This window comes from Saccopteryx bilineata, chromosome X (genome assembly GCF_036850765.1).
Source record: "Saccopteryx bilineata isolate mSacBil1 chromosome X, mSacBil1_pri_phased_curated, whole genome shotgun sequence".
In the NCBI taxonomy this organism is placed as follows: Eukaryota; Metazoa; Chordata; class Mammalia; order Chiroptera; family Emballonuridae; genus Saccopteryx; species Saccopteryx bilineata.
This window is the reverse complement of record NC_089502.1, coordinates 87,953,286-87,969,880: the sequence shown is the minus strand read 5'-3', so window position 1 is coordinate 87,969,880 and position 16,595 is coordinate 87,953,286. Positions and strand designations below refer to the sequence as shown.

Here is a 16,595-nt window from a genome sequence, read left to right as displayed (position 1 = left end):
AAAAAGTTTAATATTAAAAAAATTTTTTTAATGCAAAACCACTCTTAGTTTGCAGGCTATACAAAAAGACGACAGGTGGGCTAGATTTGGCCAGGGGACCAAATTATGTCAAGTACTCCTGAGCTATAAGATAGTTTTACTGTGTATTACACCATGGTCAGTGTTCTGCTTGTGAGATTTAGGCGTCTGCAGTTATAGCTCCCAGCAGATGTGACTGTACAGGGCATGTTAACTGAGATGGCCTCAACTCAGAGGCTGCATTTTCCTAACCTCCTTAGTATAGGCCACCCACTTTCCACCATGTCAATTAATTCTTAGCACAACCTTATTGAGTCCAACCAGGATTTGAACCCTGCTTGGCTCTAAAGTACATGTTCTTATCCATTCACCCACCGGGATTCCTAGTGGTCCCCTTGTGCCCTTTGCCATTGTGGGACTGGAGCTGATTAACTCCCCAACCTCAAGGAACTTCCATTTTCTCATTTTCCCTCATAAATTATTGAGGTGATAATTATTGACATGAAGTCATTAGGAATAAAAAAATAAGGGTAAAATGCTTGGAATATGCCATGTATATAGTGTGTGTTTAATAACTACTAGCTATTTCTGTTCATTCTCTGGCTAGAGTCACATAATAAATAAGTACTGTCCTGAAAATCCAAACAGCCACTAACTCCTTATATGTTTTGATTTTCTAGCTCCAGGATTCAGAGCAATGGATAGGAATTACAAACTACATCTCAAGGAGACTCTTGCTCCCCACGACGGGCTCAGAAGGTCGTGGGAGGCATTAATGAGGGGAGGTCTCTGGAGAAGTGGGTCTGGTGGGGCACAAGGATCCTGCAAAGGTACACTGAGGGGAGATGGTAGTAGCTGCCCTTTAAGGAAGATGTGGCCCAAGGCAGGCAGGTCCTGTCCAATAATGGTAAGGAGAGGTTCCAAGCCCACTCTGCTGCTCCAGAGAGCAGCGGTGCTTTCTCTTTGTCCTTCAAAGCAGGCTACAGCTGGAGTTAGTTCTTCTTGAGAGCGTTCACTTCAAAGTTTGCAATTGGCATTTTGCTTTTCAGGGCAGTGTCAGAATCTAATTGCATAAGGTCCAGGAGATGGACTCCGTTTGCGGGGATTCATGGAGAAAGACTGCAGCGCGTTTGTCTGTCAGAAAGCATATAAGACCTTGCGCTTTCAGCGTATTTGTCAGACTTTCAAGAGAGTTAACCCTGTGTCGAACCCCTACTTAGACTGCCACGCATCACCGGGCCTGCCCAGGCGCCCCGGCCTCGGGCTCATTTCTTTGAGATGTGTCGCTGTTTATCAACCGCGGCCACCGACGAAAATGGCCCTTTTCTTTAGTTTTCCTGCAGAAATTGGCGAATGGGCAGGCAGCCAGCGGTTCTGAAAACCAAGCTTGGCCACGGTGATTGAGGCAAGAACGCAGGTGCTGTCCTGGAGCCACAACTGGAGGGGCCTCTAGGGAAAGGCCTTTTACGCTGATGACACCAAGGTCAGAAGCGGAAGCGCTCTTTCCAAGGGTCACCCGCTGACAGGCCACAATGGGGACGTGCGCCGCCCTATATCCAGCTATGGCCGGAGAATCTGGAGCACTGGGTGGAAATCACCACACAGTCACCTCCTGCACCTCCAGCTCTTCCGCCACTGCTGACTTACTGTTCCGGACCCGCAGGGTCCACCTCTGAGACTTCTATCTCCAGACCCGGGGGAAAAGGGGCCTGCGGATCGCGCGCAAGTGCTGGCCCCAGACACAAACCAGCCGGTCCCACACCCTGGGTGTCATCGGGCCCCGCCCCTCGCGTGTCATCGGGCCGCCCCTCGCGTGCTAGCCCCGCCCGGAGGCTTCAGGCTCACCCAGTCCCTCGCGGTGCTGGCGCATAACCGTTCCACCTCACCTTATACAAGTCAGGCCCGCCCCTGGCGTCAGCGCTTACGTGCTCCCCTTTCCGTCCTACCCGGGTGCGCCGCTAGCGCCGACTTTGGGCGGTCCTGCAAGCGGTCCTGCAGTCCTTGCAGGACTCCTCCTCCTGCTGCTCCTCCTCTTTCCCCACTCCATCGGGATTTACTCTTCTGGCGCTCTCGCACAAACTGTGCTCCCCTGGATCTTCTCCGTTCGCTACCAGCAATGGTGGCCTGGCGCTCGGCAGTCCTCAACTGCCTTGCTTTTTCCTTAGCCACTCTGGTCCAGAGAGGTAAGGCAAGCGGGACGTGCGCGGAGACTCCCCCAGCTGGGCGCCCTGGCGGCCCCGTTGTTCTAGGGCGGCTTGATGCCCGCCCCATGGGCCTGCGCCAGAGACAGTTGTAGGGCATTGGGGTTGTGGTGCAGGGGATCCACGTGGTCGGAGAGGATGGACTGGGACCCCTCCTGGTGCAGGGCCAGAAACAGCGGGATAGTACCCCCTTAAAAATCTGAACAGGGTGTCACCACCGGTGACAGCAGCTATCCCCAGGAGATTGCCTTTGGGAAACCTTGAAGAGTGCAGTCATTACCTCCAGCGGGCCTTCTCAAAATGTGTTTCTAGGCCACTTGCGATAGAAGCACCTGGCGAGCTTCTTGGGCACATTCCTACCCCCTTTATCAGGCTCCCTGCAGGGACGCGACGTGTTGGTCTGACCAGCTCCCCAGGTGCTTCTTCTGTTGACCACCCCAGTTTTTGAAACGTCGGTGGTATTTTGCCAAGGATGAGGAGAGAAATTCTGCCGAATCAAGGGAGCAAGTTTCTTAGATCCCAGCTACTCAAAGTGTGGGCCAAGGCCTGCACAGCATCACCTGGGACATGTTGGGAGTGCAGCATCTTGGGCTCCCGCCTCTGCATTCAAGTTTAAGAAACATCTTATTAGAATACAATCTGTGGTTAAAAAATAGGGTCTCCCACTTGTACCGGCAGAATCTTTTTATTTATTTCCCATCTCTACATCAAAAAAAGAGGCTTAAGGAAAACAATGCAGTTGAGCACAGGATTGTGCTCCGAGCTTTCTGACAACAAAGGCAAATTCAGCTAATGAAAAACAAAGTAGATCAGCAAAAATAAAACTTTGTCCTAGTACTGACTTCTAGTGAGATTTATGTTATGTATAAGGAGCGCTGGAAAATAGTACACAGTGCTAGCCAAGGCAGTTTTGCAAAAGATGCAGAAATGTTTCTCATGTGAGCAATCCTCCTGGAGTTAGTACAACATTCTACAGAGGTGCCAGGCTCTGTTCTAGACACTGGTGGTTCGGCAGTAAACAGAATTGAGACTGTGTCCTCATGGGGTTGATATCCTGTTGGTGGGCGAAAACAAGTACAACTATGACAATCTGTGTATGTGGTATATAAGAACATGGGCCCATTCCCAAGCTCCAGCTCCCCCTCACACCCCGTGGGAATATAATGAAGGCCATTTATAATTGTATTGTGGGTCCTCAGAGCCTGGCTAGCTCCTTGGCCAAAAAAGAAGCTGTATTCAGATGTAAGCTGGGCTCATAAACAGCTGCTGTTTTGATATCACACAGCTTGTGCATGAGTGTGTCCACTCTGCAAGTGTGATTTGATATGCAGTTTGCTTGTTTTCAGTACTCTAACCCTGTATTGGGAAAGCCTGTGTTATAGAGACATCGCCAGCAGATAGGTTGGTAAATTCGAATAATCTCATGTCTTTTGCAGGCAATCCTCTGGGCTATTTCTTTGGAATCTGTAATATGCAATATGCTGAGGCATTCTCAGACCTCAACTCTGAATAAAACTATTGAGTATATTGTTAGTGCTATGATGAAAAATAAAACAAGGTACTGGGTTGTGGAATTTTCTGTTTTATTTTTCCTTTTGAGGTTAAAATTTTAATTTTGACTATGATGCATTTGTGGAGAAAAGTATAATCGTTTAATTGATTTGCATCTAATGATGTGGAAAATTTGGATGTGAAAGCACAAAAAAAGATACGTCTTCCAAGGCTATCTTCTGAAAGTCTTCAACATGGTATACACATTGAGAAGGTGGGGAATATGAACGATCATGTCTCAGTTTTTCACCATCACGCATTACACTAGATAATTTAGGAGGTGGTGGAGGAAATTGCACACCAAAGAAACCATTTTACAGATGAGTAAATGGAGGCATAAAAGGGTGAAGTAGCTTGTCTCAGGTGGCAAAGCTAAGATTTGATCCGAGGCCTGATTCCATAGTCCTTGATTTCAAGCACTAGACATATATTATATATGCCCTTACTCCTGGAGGCTGTCCTTCTTCTACTGTTTACTGGCTGAATGGTCTTGAGCAGGGGTCCCCAAACTTTTTACACAGGGGGCCAGTTCACTGTCTCTCAGACCGTTGGAGGGCCGGACTATAAAAAAAAAACTATGAACAAATCCCTATGCACACTGCACATATCTTATTTTAAAGTAAAAAACAAAACGGGAACAAATACAATATTTAAAATAAAGAACAAGGAAATTTAAATCAACAAACTGACCAGTATTTCAATGGGAACTATGGACTTGCTTTTGGCTAATGAGATAGTCAACATGCTCCTCTCACTGATCACCAATGAAAGAGGTGTCCCTTCCGGAAGTGCGGAGGGGGCTGGATAAATGGCCTCAGGGGGCCTCATGCGGCCCGCAGGCTGTAGTTTGGGGACCCCTGGTCTTGAGTAAGTTCTCTGAACCTTGGTCAGTTTGCTTGTTTGTATAATGGTTAACAGCTCACTAAGGTTTCAGTAGGGGATCAGGAATGTGCCACTGTCAGATCTGCAGCCCCATCACCAGCTACCATAAGCTCAGTGCTTGCTGTGTGCCAGGCACTTCACATTTATTGTATTTAATTGCTCCATCAACTTTGCTGGTTAGGTATTATCCCCACCTTCCAGTTGAGGGGCCCCTGGTCAAATGGCTTGAAAGAGCCAGGATCCCATCCAGATAAAGATGTCACCTGATGACTTTTTCAATTTTAATTAAGAAAGCTGAACTAGGAAAAAAAGACCACATTTGCTTCAAAATAGGGGCCCAGTTTTCTGGATCTTTTGTGTAAAATACAGTGATAAATAAGGGTTTTGCATTGATGATCTTTCTCTAAGTGTATGGGCAGTTACAGTTTCAGAGCAGCTGTGTCAACGGGAACAAACAAAATAGGTGCTAAGTTAGGTATCCGCTGTCTCTTCAGAGCTCCGAGGTGGTAGATTGGGTTGTGTAATGCCGGTTGGTGTGAATGGTTCAGGGTTGCCATTATATACCCTGGACAGTTGTTGCATGGACTGAAACAGTCTGGGGACCCTTTGCCTTTAAATCTCATCTGTTTTGGTTTTTCCTATCCCCTTCATCATTTTGGACAGCAGGTAACTAAAACATGTGTTTTTAAAAACAACACAGAAATCACCCAAGAATCAGCACCAGCCGGCACTGAGGAAGGGCCTGAAGCTGCCTCCAGTAGAGATGATGATGAAAACGATGAGGCTGTTTTGCTGCCCAAAGGAGAGAATGGAGAGGAGATAGTTTTTGTTCTTGTGAGTTCAGAAAAATACCTTCCAGGTGCACTGACTTTCCTGTTCTGGGTTCTTCCCCTACCTGCTGTTGGTGCTTTCCCTGGTGTGTGTCCACTCCTACTTTGCCCCATGGCATGTATTCTGGCATGTATTCCTTTGCTGTTCTTGGTGTGCTTAGGGTGGCCTGGTTGCAGGGGTCCCTGGCCCCTAACCCAGACTTGGCACTTCTTGAGGCTTGTTCACAAGTCCACTGACTAGCCAATCTTGGTTTATATGTAAAATCTTAAAGTCCCCCTACACATCTTACAAATTGGCGGAAAAATCTTTCATGCAGGTTGCAAATGGAGGCAGTGGGACTAATCATAAAAATGATCCCCGGGCCCTGGCCAGTTGGCTCAGCGGTAGAGCGTCGGCCTGGCATGTGGGGGACCCGGGTTCGATTCCCGGCCAGGGCACATAGGAGAAGCGCCCATTTGCTTCTCCACTCCCCCCCTCCTTCCTCTCTGTCTCTCTCTTCCCCTCCCGCAGCCAAGGCTCCATTGGAGCAAAGATGGCCCGGGCGCTGGGGATGGCTCCTTGGCCTCTGCCCCAGGCGCTAGAGTGGCTCTGGTCGCAACAGAGCGATGCCCCGGAGGGGCAGAGCATCGCCCCCTGGTCGGTAGAGCGTCGCCCCTGGTGGGCGTGCCGGGTGGATCCCAGTCGGGCGCATGCGGGAGTCTGTCTGACTGTCTCTCCCCGTTTCCAGCTTCAGAAAAATACACACACAAAAAAATGATCCCCAGTGATGTCCATGCCCTTTTCTCTGGAACCTGTAATATAACTATGTTAGGTTAGATGGTAAAGGGTGAAAAAAGGCAGCAGATGGAATTAAGATAGTTCATCAGCTTTCCTTAAAATAAAATTATCCTGGGTTATCCTGGCCAATTAAAGGACAGGGTCCTTTAAATATGGAAGAGGGAGGTAGTGGAGTCAGGATCACAGCCATGCAATGCGAGCAAGATTCAGCTCTGAAAAGGGAAGAGGCCTCGAGCCAAGGGAAGCACATACAGCCCGTAGAAGTTGGAAAAGTCAAGAAAATAGGCTCTTAGTGCTTCCAGAAGGAATGTAGCCCTGCCCACACCTTGAATTTAGCCCAGTGAGACCATGTTGGACTTCTGATCTCCAAAACTGTAAGATAAAAATTTGTTGTTTTAAACCTCTAAATTTGTTGTAATTTGTTGTAGCAGCAAGAGGAAACTAATAGAGAAGCTGGGCAGTAGATATTAGAGTCCTCTTCATTCTTTGGAAAAACTAGATTGTGAGGTTTCTTTATATTGTTTTAATTTTTCACATTTAAATCAATTGACAATATGCACCGAGTTCAGGATTTTAAAATAAATGTGCATAAAATTGGGTGGCAGTGATGATTTTGGTGCATCAATGCCCATTTAGAAGGGTCTTCCTCTGAGGATCCTGGAAGGCAGCTGGATTTCTTTAGCTGGACTTTGACTTTAAACTACTTCACAAGGAGATCAGACCGTGAACCTCTTTGAGTGTGCCCCATTGTGGAGGCCACCTACAGTGGGGCCCACCAGCAGTTACCCAAGAGGCCTTTCCACTCTCCCCTGTCCTGGTGGCTTCTCATGAAGCAGGTGCAGTCTGTGACCAGTGGACAAAGGGTTTCTTATTTCTCCTTGGCCACAGCTGCCCCTTTGCTGAGGAGGAGTGTGCTGCCAGACCACTGCTCTCTGGAGGCAGGTGGTAGGGAGAGGACCAGAGCAGGAATGAATGGCCTGGATCTCTACTTATGCTTCAAGCAATTTTGAGCTCTGTTTTTATTCGTTTTCTACCTAGGTCTTCTCCCAAGATGTCAGAGAGTTTTGCAACTTCAAAACTAGAGTTGAAGACTGCTATAGTTGACCCCTACAGAGAGAAGTGCCTCTGCTCAGTGAACATCCGTTTAAAGGAGAGGCTAGACATTTGTCTATCATCATGAAGTGGTTCTATTTGGGATTATTCTATTTAGGACTATTTTCTGAATTAAAGATAATAATACCCTCAGCAGGAAGTATAGTTGCAGTGCAAAAGTCATTATGACCAAAACAGTGCCAAGGCACAGAAAGGGCTCGTTTTGACGTTCTTTTTAAATTTTTGTTGATGCCTCAGCTATCCTGGGATGGAATTAACACAGGACCTCCATTCCTGTGTGGCTCTGTCATTTTCTGTCAACAGTGGTCTTATCTGTGCTTTGTTGGCCTCACAGGCTTATTCAGTAGAGTAGCCAACTAATTGCTGATGCAAATGGAATTTGTGATAAGGTATTAGCAGAGTTAAACTGCCCAGAGGGATCTAGAATGCAAAAGGGGCTTATCTGCTTCTTTGGTTCTAATGAGAATCCAAGGACTGATGTTCACAGTGGTGCTTGCTTGACCAGAACCAAAGTAATCACCAAATGAGCTGGGCTCAGAGTCTGAATGGGCTCAGGAGGTGCTGCCCCAGGAGCAACTCTAATTGAGTCGCTTATGTACCCCTTTGGCTTCCTCCGGAGTTCTGCACTCTCTTACAAGAGTGATCCCTGTTTCACTGTTCATTCATTTGTCTCTGTCATCCCGCTCAAAAAAATAAATAAATAAAAGGGGAGGAGGGCAAGAATCCAAAGTAATGCCTAAAAAGAAACCAACAGCCCTGGCCAGTTGGCTCAGTGGTAGAGTGTCGGCCTGGCGTGCAGAAGTCCCGGGTTCGATTCCCGGCCAGGGCACACAGGAGAAGCGCCCATCTGCTTCTTCACCCCTCCCCCTCTCCTTCCTCTCTGTCTCTCTCTTCCTCTCCCACAGCCGAGGCTCCATTGGAGCAAAGATGGCCCGGGCACTGGGGATGGCTCCTTGGCCTCTGCCCCAGGCACTAAAGTGTCTGGTCGTGGCAGAGCATCGCCCCCTGGTGGGCAGAGCATCGCCCCCTGGTGGGCGTGGCGAGTGGATCCCGGTCCAGCGCATGCGGGAGTCTGTCTGACTGTCTCTCCCCGTTTCCAGCTTCAGAAAAATACAAAAAAAAAAAAAAAAAAAAAAGAAACCAACAAAAGCCATGTTTTCACTTTTTACTTGTGAAATACAATATATAAGGTGACCAATCGTCCTCCTTTAGGGAAGACAGTCCTTCTTTTGTAAGTTCTGTCCTCCCTCGAAAAGTATCCTCCTACATGTCCTCCTTTTTGATATTGGAAGACTAATCTGTAAGTGTTCGTATTTGATCCATGCAGACTTGATCCATTGCATATGATGTGACGTATTTGTATCTAAATGAGTACTTTTTTCTTAAAACTACTATTAAAAATTAATAGGCATGTAAGCATAATTACAATATAAAATATTAAAAATGTTTTTATTATGCATTTATCATATTTATAGTATATTGTTGCAATGAATAAAATGTTTCTTTTACTTATGATATTGTTTTCTTCAATTTATTTTTGTCCTTTTCATTGTAAAAAAGTTGGTCATCTTAATATAGCATATAGGGTTATAGTTTGGGGCTCCCATTAATTCCCTTCAATACTTTGTTTCCTACCTCTCTTCTGAAACTGCTCCTGGCCAAAGTCAGTTATGTCTTCTGTGTTGCTAAATCAGGTCATCTGCCTCCTCTGATCATATCCTTCCCCTGGAAGCACTTTCACCCCTTGGCTTCTGGGAAACCACACTTTATTATCCATTCCTTGCCATTCTTACTCACCTCCCTGACCTCAGGACCGGTGGTAGTCCTTGGTAGGCTTCTTTCCCTGCACTTGCTTCCTGGTGCTTTCACCAGCCTCATGGCCTTAAATTCTTGTGACTTTTCAGGTTCTATTCCCAGTCCTGCTCTCTCTTGACCTCCAGGCACCTAAATTCAACATAACATCTCCATATGGTTGTCTCATGCTCTGCTGGTGGATAGGTTTCTGAAATCCTTCAGGTTCAGTTGTTCTCCTGTCCCAGTAGAGCCCAAGCTCTATGTCAATCAGGCATCCCAGATTCAACTTCCCTGGGCAGTGGGACACTCCTGCTTATCAGCAGGGCTGGCAGTGTCTTTGAGACTATTCTTGAGACGGCTATGAGGATGCTACTGTTAAGTGCCACCAGAGGCAAGACACGACCGACACACAAATTAGTCGCAATAATTACACAGGCAATTTATTACTCACAAAATCCTTTTGGCATGCCTGGGTACAGCTTAAGGGGGCCCATTGGCATGCTCCTCTCGGCTGTCCTTGGTCAGAGCTCAGAGCGGCGTAGAGACAGCCCACATCAACGTTGGAGTCTGGGTGATTACTGCAGCATGGTGCCCCTCAGCTTTAGTACCTTTTCTGGCCAATGCCTTCTAACAGGTTTCAATCAGGATTATCACCTCAAACCACCTTTTTGGGAGTTCCTCGCAGGGAATCCCCTCTATGTCAATCTACTGAAATGTTTACATCAAACCACTTTTTAAGATTTTCTTATTTACATTAACTTTGTAAGTTAATGTAATTTACCAAGCCACTTCTTATCTAGGTATAAGTTCACACACATACTAACTGGGCTCTGCTTGAAAGTCAGAGTCTGTTTATCACATTACAGAGTTATGGCACCAAGCCACTATATTCATTCCTATCCAAATGGCATAACATTATTTAATTTTAATAATTATTTTAAATATTTAATTACTTTTATATATCTTCCATATTTTTATATTTTTATATATTTAATTACTATAACCTTATATTACTACAACATCTCCCCACCCATCAACTGAATCTTGGCCCTTACTCCAGGGTCCCTGGACCTCCCCATAAACCAGTAATCAAAGGATTCGTGCTCTGTGCAATATGTTAAATTATTTTGATCATTACCCATGCTAATAGACACCTTGAAAGTACCCTATGCAAACCTGAGGTTCTGCTTCCTCCTTCTAAACCCTCTCCTACCACCTAAGTAACTGGAAACCCCATTCTGCTGGTGGCTCTGGCCACTCCTCCAGGACTGGCTTTTCTTCATGTTCTACCTTTGGTCTGTCACCAGACCACATGTGAGCACCCTTAGAGTCACCCAGACTCCCACCTTTTTGTACCTCCCCTCTGGCTGCCTCCCTTGGCTGGACCACCATCCTCTCTCATTGGAGTCCTGGTAGTGTCCTCCAACTGTTGGGGCAGGTAGTGTCTGTATTCATTCCTGCTCCTACAGTTGTCTCCACACAGCAGCCAGGCAGTTTTTAGAGACCTAAGTCACATCGTGTCCTCTGCTTGGAACCCTCCAGTGGGCTACAATTGTGATGAAAATAAAACCCAAACCCTTACTGTGGCCTACAAGTCCAAACAGAATAGGGCCTCTACTTGTGCTCTGACCTCAGCTTCTACTCTTGCCCAGGACTAGCTTTCCACTCTTCCAGTGTGCAAAGTATTCCTCCACCTTGGGACCTTCATATTTGCCTTCTCCTCTGGCTAGTTCTCCCTCCAGGTAGGTGAGTGTCCTCACTCTCACTTCTTCCCAAATGCCCCACCTTGGAGAGGCCATCCCTGACCATTGTACTTGAAACTGCACTTCAGATACCTTTCCATCACCAGCCTGTGCCCTTATCTGCTGATATCTGTCTACCTGCTTCTTTACTTATTCTGTCCAGCACTTGACTTTGGGTTTCATGAGGGCAGGGACTTTGTTTTTCTCTGCTTTGTTACCAGTATCTAGAACAATACTTCACAGAGTCAGGAACTCATCAGGAAATGGATGACATGTTCAAACATAGTAACTGAATATCTAATCAAAAGGCTATTTACAAGGTTTGGGCATGATTGAGGTAGACCAGCAAGGGATGGTGAAGCCCCTTGAGTGATGAAGAAATACGTGGAGTGTTTTCCACTCTGGACTTCAAGGGGCAAGAGGAGGGACAGTTCCTCAAAACCAGAGTAGCTAGGGTTGTAGGAGAGGGTAGGAGAAGGCTGGGCCTTTTGTGGAGGAAGCTGCAGCATCCTGGAGGGTTCGAGCCAGGAGAATCAGCAGTGCAAGTATTCTGATTATCCAATCTTTTGCTTCTACTACCCAATGACTAAGCCCATGGGTCCCAAAATAGGCACGCAGGAGCCCTGGGACACTGTACATACTCACAGTGACCACAAACTCATGATGGTGTCACAGATCTTTTTAATTTTTCAGGAAAATGCGGTGATATCTGTCAGACACTATGTAGACTACTTCTATTAAATTGGTTGGAACAAACTACTTAATAAATGGAACTGTTAGGTATTTCTTTTGGCCTGAGGTGCTGTGAAAAAGGTCCTGAGACACTATAGTCTTAACCAACTGGAAGACAGGGGAAAGGAAGTCATTGATGTGGCCCATGTCATCAGTAGGCCCAATGCTCTGTATGTATTTGCTAATGCATGAATGAGCAGCTATCGAGCCAGGAACAGTGTGGGCCAATGTGGGCCAAACAGGACACGACAGAGCAAAATAATGCTTGAACCTGTCCTCAGTGAACTTCCAGTCCAGACAGACCTTGAAGTAACTTTTAAATAATAACTGTTCCATGTGTCATAAAAGAGGCACCAGGATTACATTGTTGCTGCAATGCTGTCTGCCTAGAATACCCTCACCCCATTTCCTCCCATGTTGAAAGTTGTTCCTGTCATCTGTTGTTATGTGATTGACCACACTAAACTAAGTAGCTTAAAACAACTGTTTAATTATGCTCATAGATTCTGTAGGTTGAGAATTTAGAGGTACACAGCAGGGACGTTTCATTACTGGTCTGTTTCATGGTTCCACAATGTCTAGGACCTTAGCTAAGAAGACTCATGTGGCTGGGGGCTAGAATCATCTGGAGGCTTTTCATTCACATGTCATTAAGGATGGGCTCAGCTGGGACTATTGACACATGGCCTCTGCCTTGTGTTATGGGCATCCTCACAGTATGATGTTCAAACTTCCTCATCCCTCCCATAGGGCTCTAAGCATGAGTATTCCAATAGACAATGTGGAAACCATGTTTTTATTTAACTTTTAATAAAAGTTGTGCTAAAACCCATAAAATTTACCATTTTAACCATTTTATGGCAACTCAGTACATTTTATGATATTAATTTGTGAGGTAGAGATGTTTTGAAAAATATGGGAGTGTTGCTTGTCAGTCCTAATGGTTTAGTCAGTACTCAGATGCTTGATTGGGGATTTTTGCCCACCAAGGGTCTAGGGAAAGAACAGTGAGGAATTCTCACCCCCATAGAAGTGGCAGCCAATACCAGAAGGTGTGGATTAGGATATCAAAATTTAGCATAGGGGCCTTGGTAGCTCCTGCTACCTCAATAATGCATTGTGCAGACCCAATTACATGGAAATCAGATAATCCTGTATGGGTAGACCAATGGCCCCTTTCTCAGGAGAAACTTAGGGCAGCTGCTCAATGGGTATAAGAGCAGCTACAGCTTGGGCACATTGAACCATCTAATAGCCCATGGAATACACTTCCATATTTTGATCTTGTTGCCTCCTGGATTATCAAGGGACATAGGCGACCCTTACAGCTTATAGGTTTTGAGCCTCAAAATTATTGTTGTTCCTTTTTTCAAAGGATTAACAACAATGGCTCTGGGAAACTTCCACTAAATGGCAAATCGCTCTTGTAAATCAATGGACAACTTTATACTGAAACTGTCAACTTAAAACCAGCTCAAAGTCTAGAATGATATGCCATTATCATGGCTTTTCAGCATTTTTCATATTCCCCCTTTAATCTATATACAGACAGCAAGTATTTACTTATGGTGTTTCCACTATAAAGACTGCTATCTTAGGGACAAATGCTGATGAACTATTTCAGCAGTTCCTCCTTCTTCAAAGACTTGTATGTCAACATAGAGCTCTATATTTCATAGGACATACTCAAGCTCACTCCATGCTCCCTGGAGCTTTAGAACAAGGGAATGCCCTTTTTTTTTTTTTGTATTTTTCTGAAGTTGGAAATGGGGAGGGAGTCAGGCAGACTCCCGCATGCGCCCGACCGGGATCCACCTGGCACGCCTACCAGGGGAGAATGCTCTGCCCATCTGGGGTGTTGCTCTGTTGCTACCAGAGCCATTCTAGCACCTGAGGCAGAGGCCATGGGGCCATCCTTAGTGCCCAGGGTGGCTTTGATCCGGTGGAGCCTTAGCTGCGGGAGGGGAAGAGAGAGACAGAGAGGAAGGAGAGGGGGAGAGGTGGAGAGGCAGATGGGCACTTCTGTGTGCTCTGGCCGGGAATCGAACCCAGTATCCTGCAAACCAGGCTGATGCTCTACCACTGAGCCAACCGGCCAGGGCCTAGGAATGCCCTTGTTGATCAAGCTACCCAAAAGAAAATTATTTGGAGCAACCATGACAGATCGAGCAATTCAGTCTCATACTATTCATCACCAGAATGCTGCAGCCCTATGTAAACAGTTTCAACTTTCTCAGGAAGCAGCATGGCAGATTGGGAAATCCTGTCCAAGGGGTCCTATACTATAATCTGCCCCTTCATTTGGAGTTAACCCTCAAGGACCCCTACCAGGACAACTTTGGCAAATGGATGTCACTCATATACCTTCATTTGGCAAACAGTCCTATGACCACGTTACAGTGGATACATATTCTGGATTTATAGTAACCTCTGTCAGAACAGGAAAGGCTGCTAAGCATGTTATAGCTCATTGTCTGTATGCATTGTTCTATTATTGGATTTCCTAAACTGGTTAAACTGAAAATGCTCCTGCATATGGAGCAAAAGCATTTACTATATTTTGTCATTCTTACAATCTTTAAAGTTAAGATATTATTAAAGTGTACCCAGTAAATATTTTAAGGTCAATTTAAAAAAATTTAAATTTCTTTTGAATGCTGATGAACAGGAGACAACAAATCTTTTTCACCTGCAAACTACTACCTTCTTTATTTGATCCAGCTAATAACACTGTTTTGTCTTTTTCCAAATAGCTCCAGATATATGGAAAAGATTTATATAGGCGGATGGGGATCCTCAAACCCCTCAGCAAGATCTTCTGAGCATGGCTTTTAAGATACCTAGAGGCAGAAAAAGCCCAATAGAGATCAGGGGAACTACCAGCTTTTAGGATGCGCCCTTAAAGGCTCCAATGCCCCAAAGGGGTCTCATAGGATGCCATCTGGGTCCTGCTTCAGTAGTGGAAAGGAAGGCCATTGAGCTAAAGCCTGCCAGACTTACATGCCTCTGCTGTGAGGAAACAGGGACACTGGAAGGTAGGCTTCCCCCTCGCTCCTCTAAGGGAGGGTTCAGTCTCTTCTAGCCCTGCTCCAGCCACCTAGGACCTAACCTTGCCCAGAATGCTGGGGTTTGCCACTGAAGGCTGAAGGTGCCCAGGGCTGTCAGCCCCATCTACGACACTGTGGACGAGCCTAGGGTATTTCTTCCAAGAAGCAGGTAAACTGATCTCATTTGCACAAGGGCCACTTAACTATGTCTTGCCTGAATAGTCAGGTTTTTTATTCTTCCCTTGAAGATCTCTGTTGTGGGTGTTGATAGTCCTACTTTCTGTTGCTTTGTTTAATATATAGTGTTTCCTTTATTCCTCCTACCTCAATGCCCCACTCATATTTCAGGCTAGGACCTACTCCTAATTTAGAGCTCTCTTTCCCCCTTTTGCCAACTTCTATTATGAATCTACCTTTGCCACCCAGCTTAGGGTATCCCAAGGTTCTCTTTACCAAGCCACAGTCACAAAGCTCCAGGGAAAAGCAACCTGGTCTCATCTCTCCAGGCAGAGGAGAACAGAAGCTCCATCTCCACATATGCTGCAGATTGTTTTTCCAGTGTACCTGAATCATTACCAGCTAGAAGCAGTGGTCATTGGGACTTGGATGTGAGCTGCAAAGTAAAGAATGGTGACAACAATTCCAGTGCCATGCAGACTTTTCCTGGATGTGGACTTTTCCTGGACTCCTGCTTCTTGTGACAGCTCCTAACAGACTGAACTGGGGTTGGGTTGCAATTTTCAGGGATATGGCATGGTGTTGGGGCCAACTTGGACTTGGTGAACATGTTAAGGACACTGCTCTTTTATGGATTCTTGCTGTATTGGCCAAGAGTTTGCTTAAAGGCTTTAATCACCGTAAAAAAAAAATAGAAGACTAGATAAAGAAGATGTGGCACATATACACCATGGTATACTATTCAGCCATAAGAAATGATGACATTGGATCACTTACAACAAAATGGTGGGATCTTGATAGCATTATACGGAGTGAAATAAGTAAATCAGAAAAAAACAAGAACTGCAGGATTCCATACATTGGTGGGACATAAAAACGAGACTAAGAGACATGGACAAGAGTGTGGTGGTTACGGAGGGTGGGGGGAGGGAAGGAGGGAGAGGGGTAGGGGAGGGGGAGGGGTACAAAGAAAACTAGATAGAAGGTGACAGAGGACAATCTCTCTTGGGGTGATGGTTATGCAACAGAATTGAATGATAAGATAACCTGGACATGTTTTCTTTGTATATATGTACCCTGATTTATTGATGTCACCTCATTAAAATAAAAAGTTATTCATAAAATAAATAAATAAATACATTCACAATGTTGCATGACCATTGCCACTATATAGTTCTAGAATATTTTCATCACCTTAAACAGAAACCCCATACCCATGAAGCAGCTATACCCTGTTCCCTCTTTCTGCAGCCCCTAGAAACCACTAATCTGCATTCTGTTTCTACAAATTTGCCTGTTCTAGATATTTCACATAAATATAATCATACAATCTGTGGCCTTTTGTGTCTGGCTTCTTTCACTTAGTATGATGCCTTCAAGGTCCACTTAGCATGAATCAGTGCTTTATTCCTTCTTAAGTTTGAATATTCTGTTGCATGGATATCTATCACAACTTACTTGTCTGTTAATCAGCTGATAAGACATTTGGACCTATGAACATTTGAGTACACGTCTTTGTTTGAACACCTGTTTTCAATCTTGTGGGGTGTATATACCTAGTCCAAGGCTTTATATGACCTAGCCTAGCCTCAGAAGTCATGCAGCATTATTTTCATTTTTTTTAAGTGAGAGAGAGATGATAAGCATCAACTTTAGTTGCATCACTTTAGTTGTTCACTGATTGCTTTTCATACATGCCTTGACTTGGGGGGAGGGACTTCCGCAGAGCC

At 45.4% G+C, this 16,595-nt stretch overlaps 1 protein-coding gene and 1 long non-coding RNA gene across 3 annotated transcripts in view; both read left to right on the top strand.

The window, feature by feature from the left end:
• Window positions 1-1,968: 1,968 nt before the first annotated feature.
• CD99L2 (CD99 molecule like 2) overlaps window positions 1,969-16,595 on the top strand; it is a 95,338-nt gene continuing 80,711 nt past the window's right edge. The window contains exon 1 of one of the 2 annotated variants that reach the window (XM_066249447.1): window positions 1,969-2,201. In XM_066249447.1, the coding sequence (XP_066105544.1) occupies window positions 2,135-2,201 (67 nt within the window). In that variant the 5' untranslated portion in view covers window positions 1,969-2,134. The remainder of the gene's footprint in view (window positions 2,202-16,595) is intronic. The other variant, XM_066249448.1, reaches the window with a different exon arrangement.
• On the top strand, window positions 5,359-8,522 carry LOC136317135 (uncharacterized). Its single transcript, XR_010727841.1, has 2 exons — window positions 5,359-5,486; window positions 7,299-8,522. It is a non-coding gene; the product is annotated as an uncharacterized lncRNA (long non-coding RNA).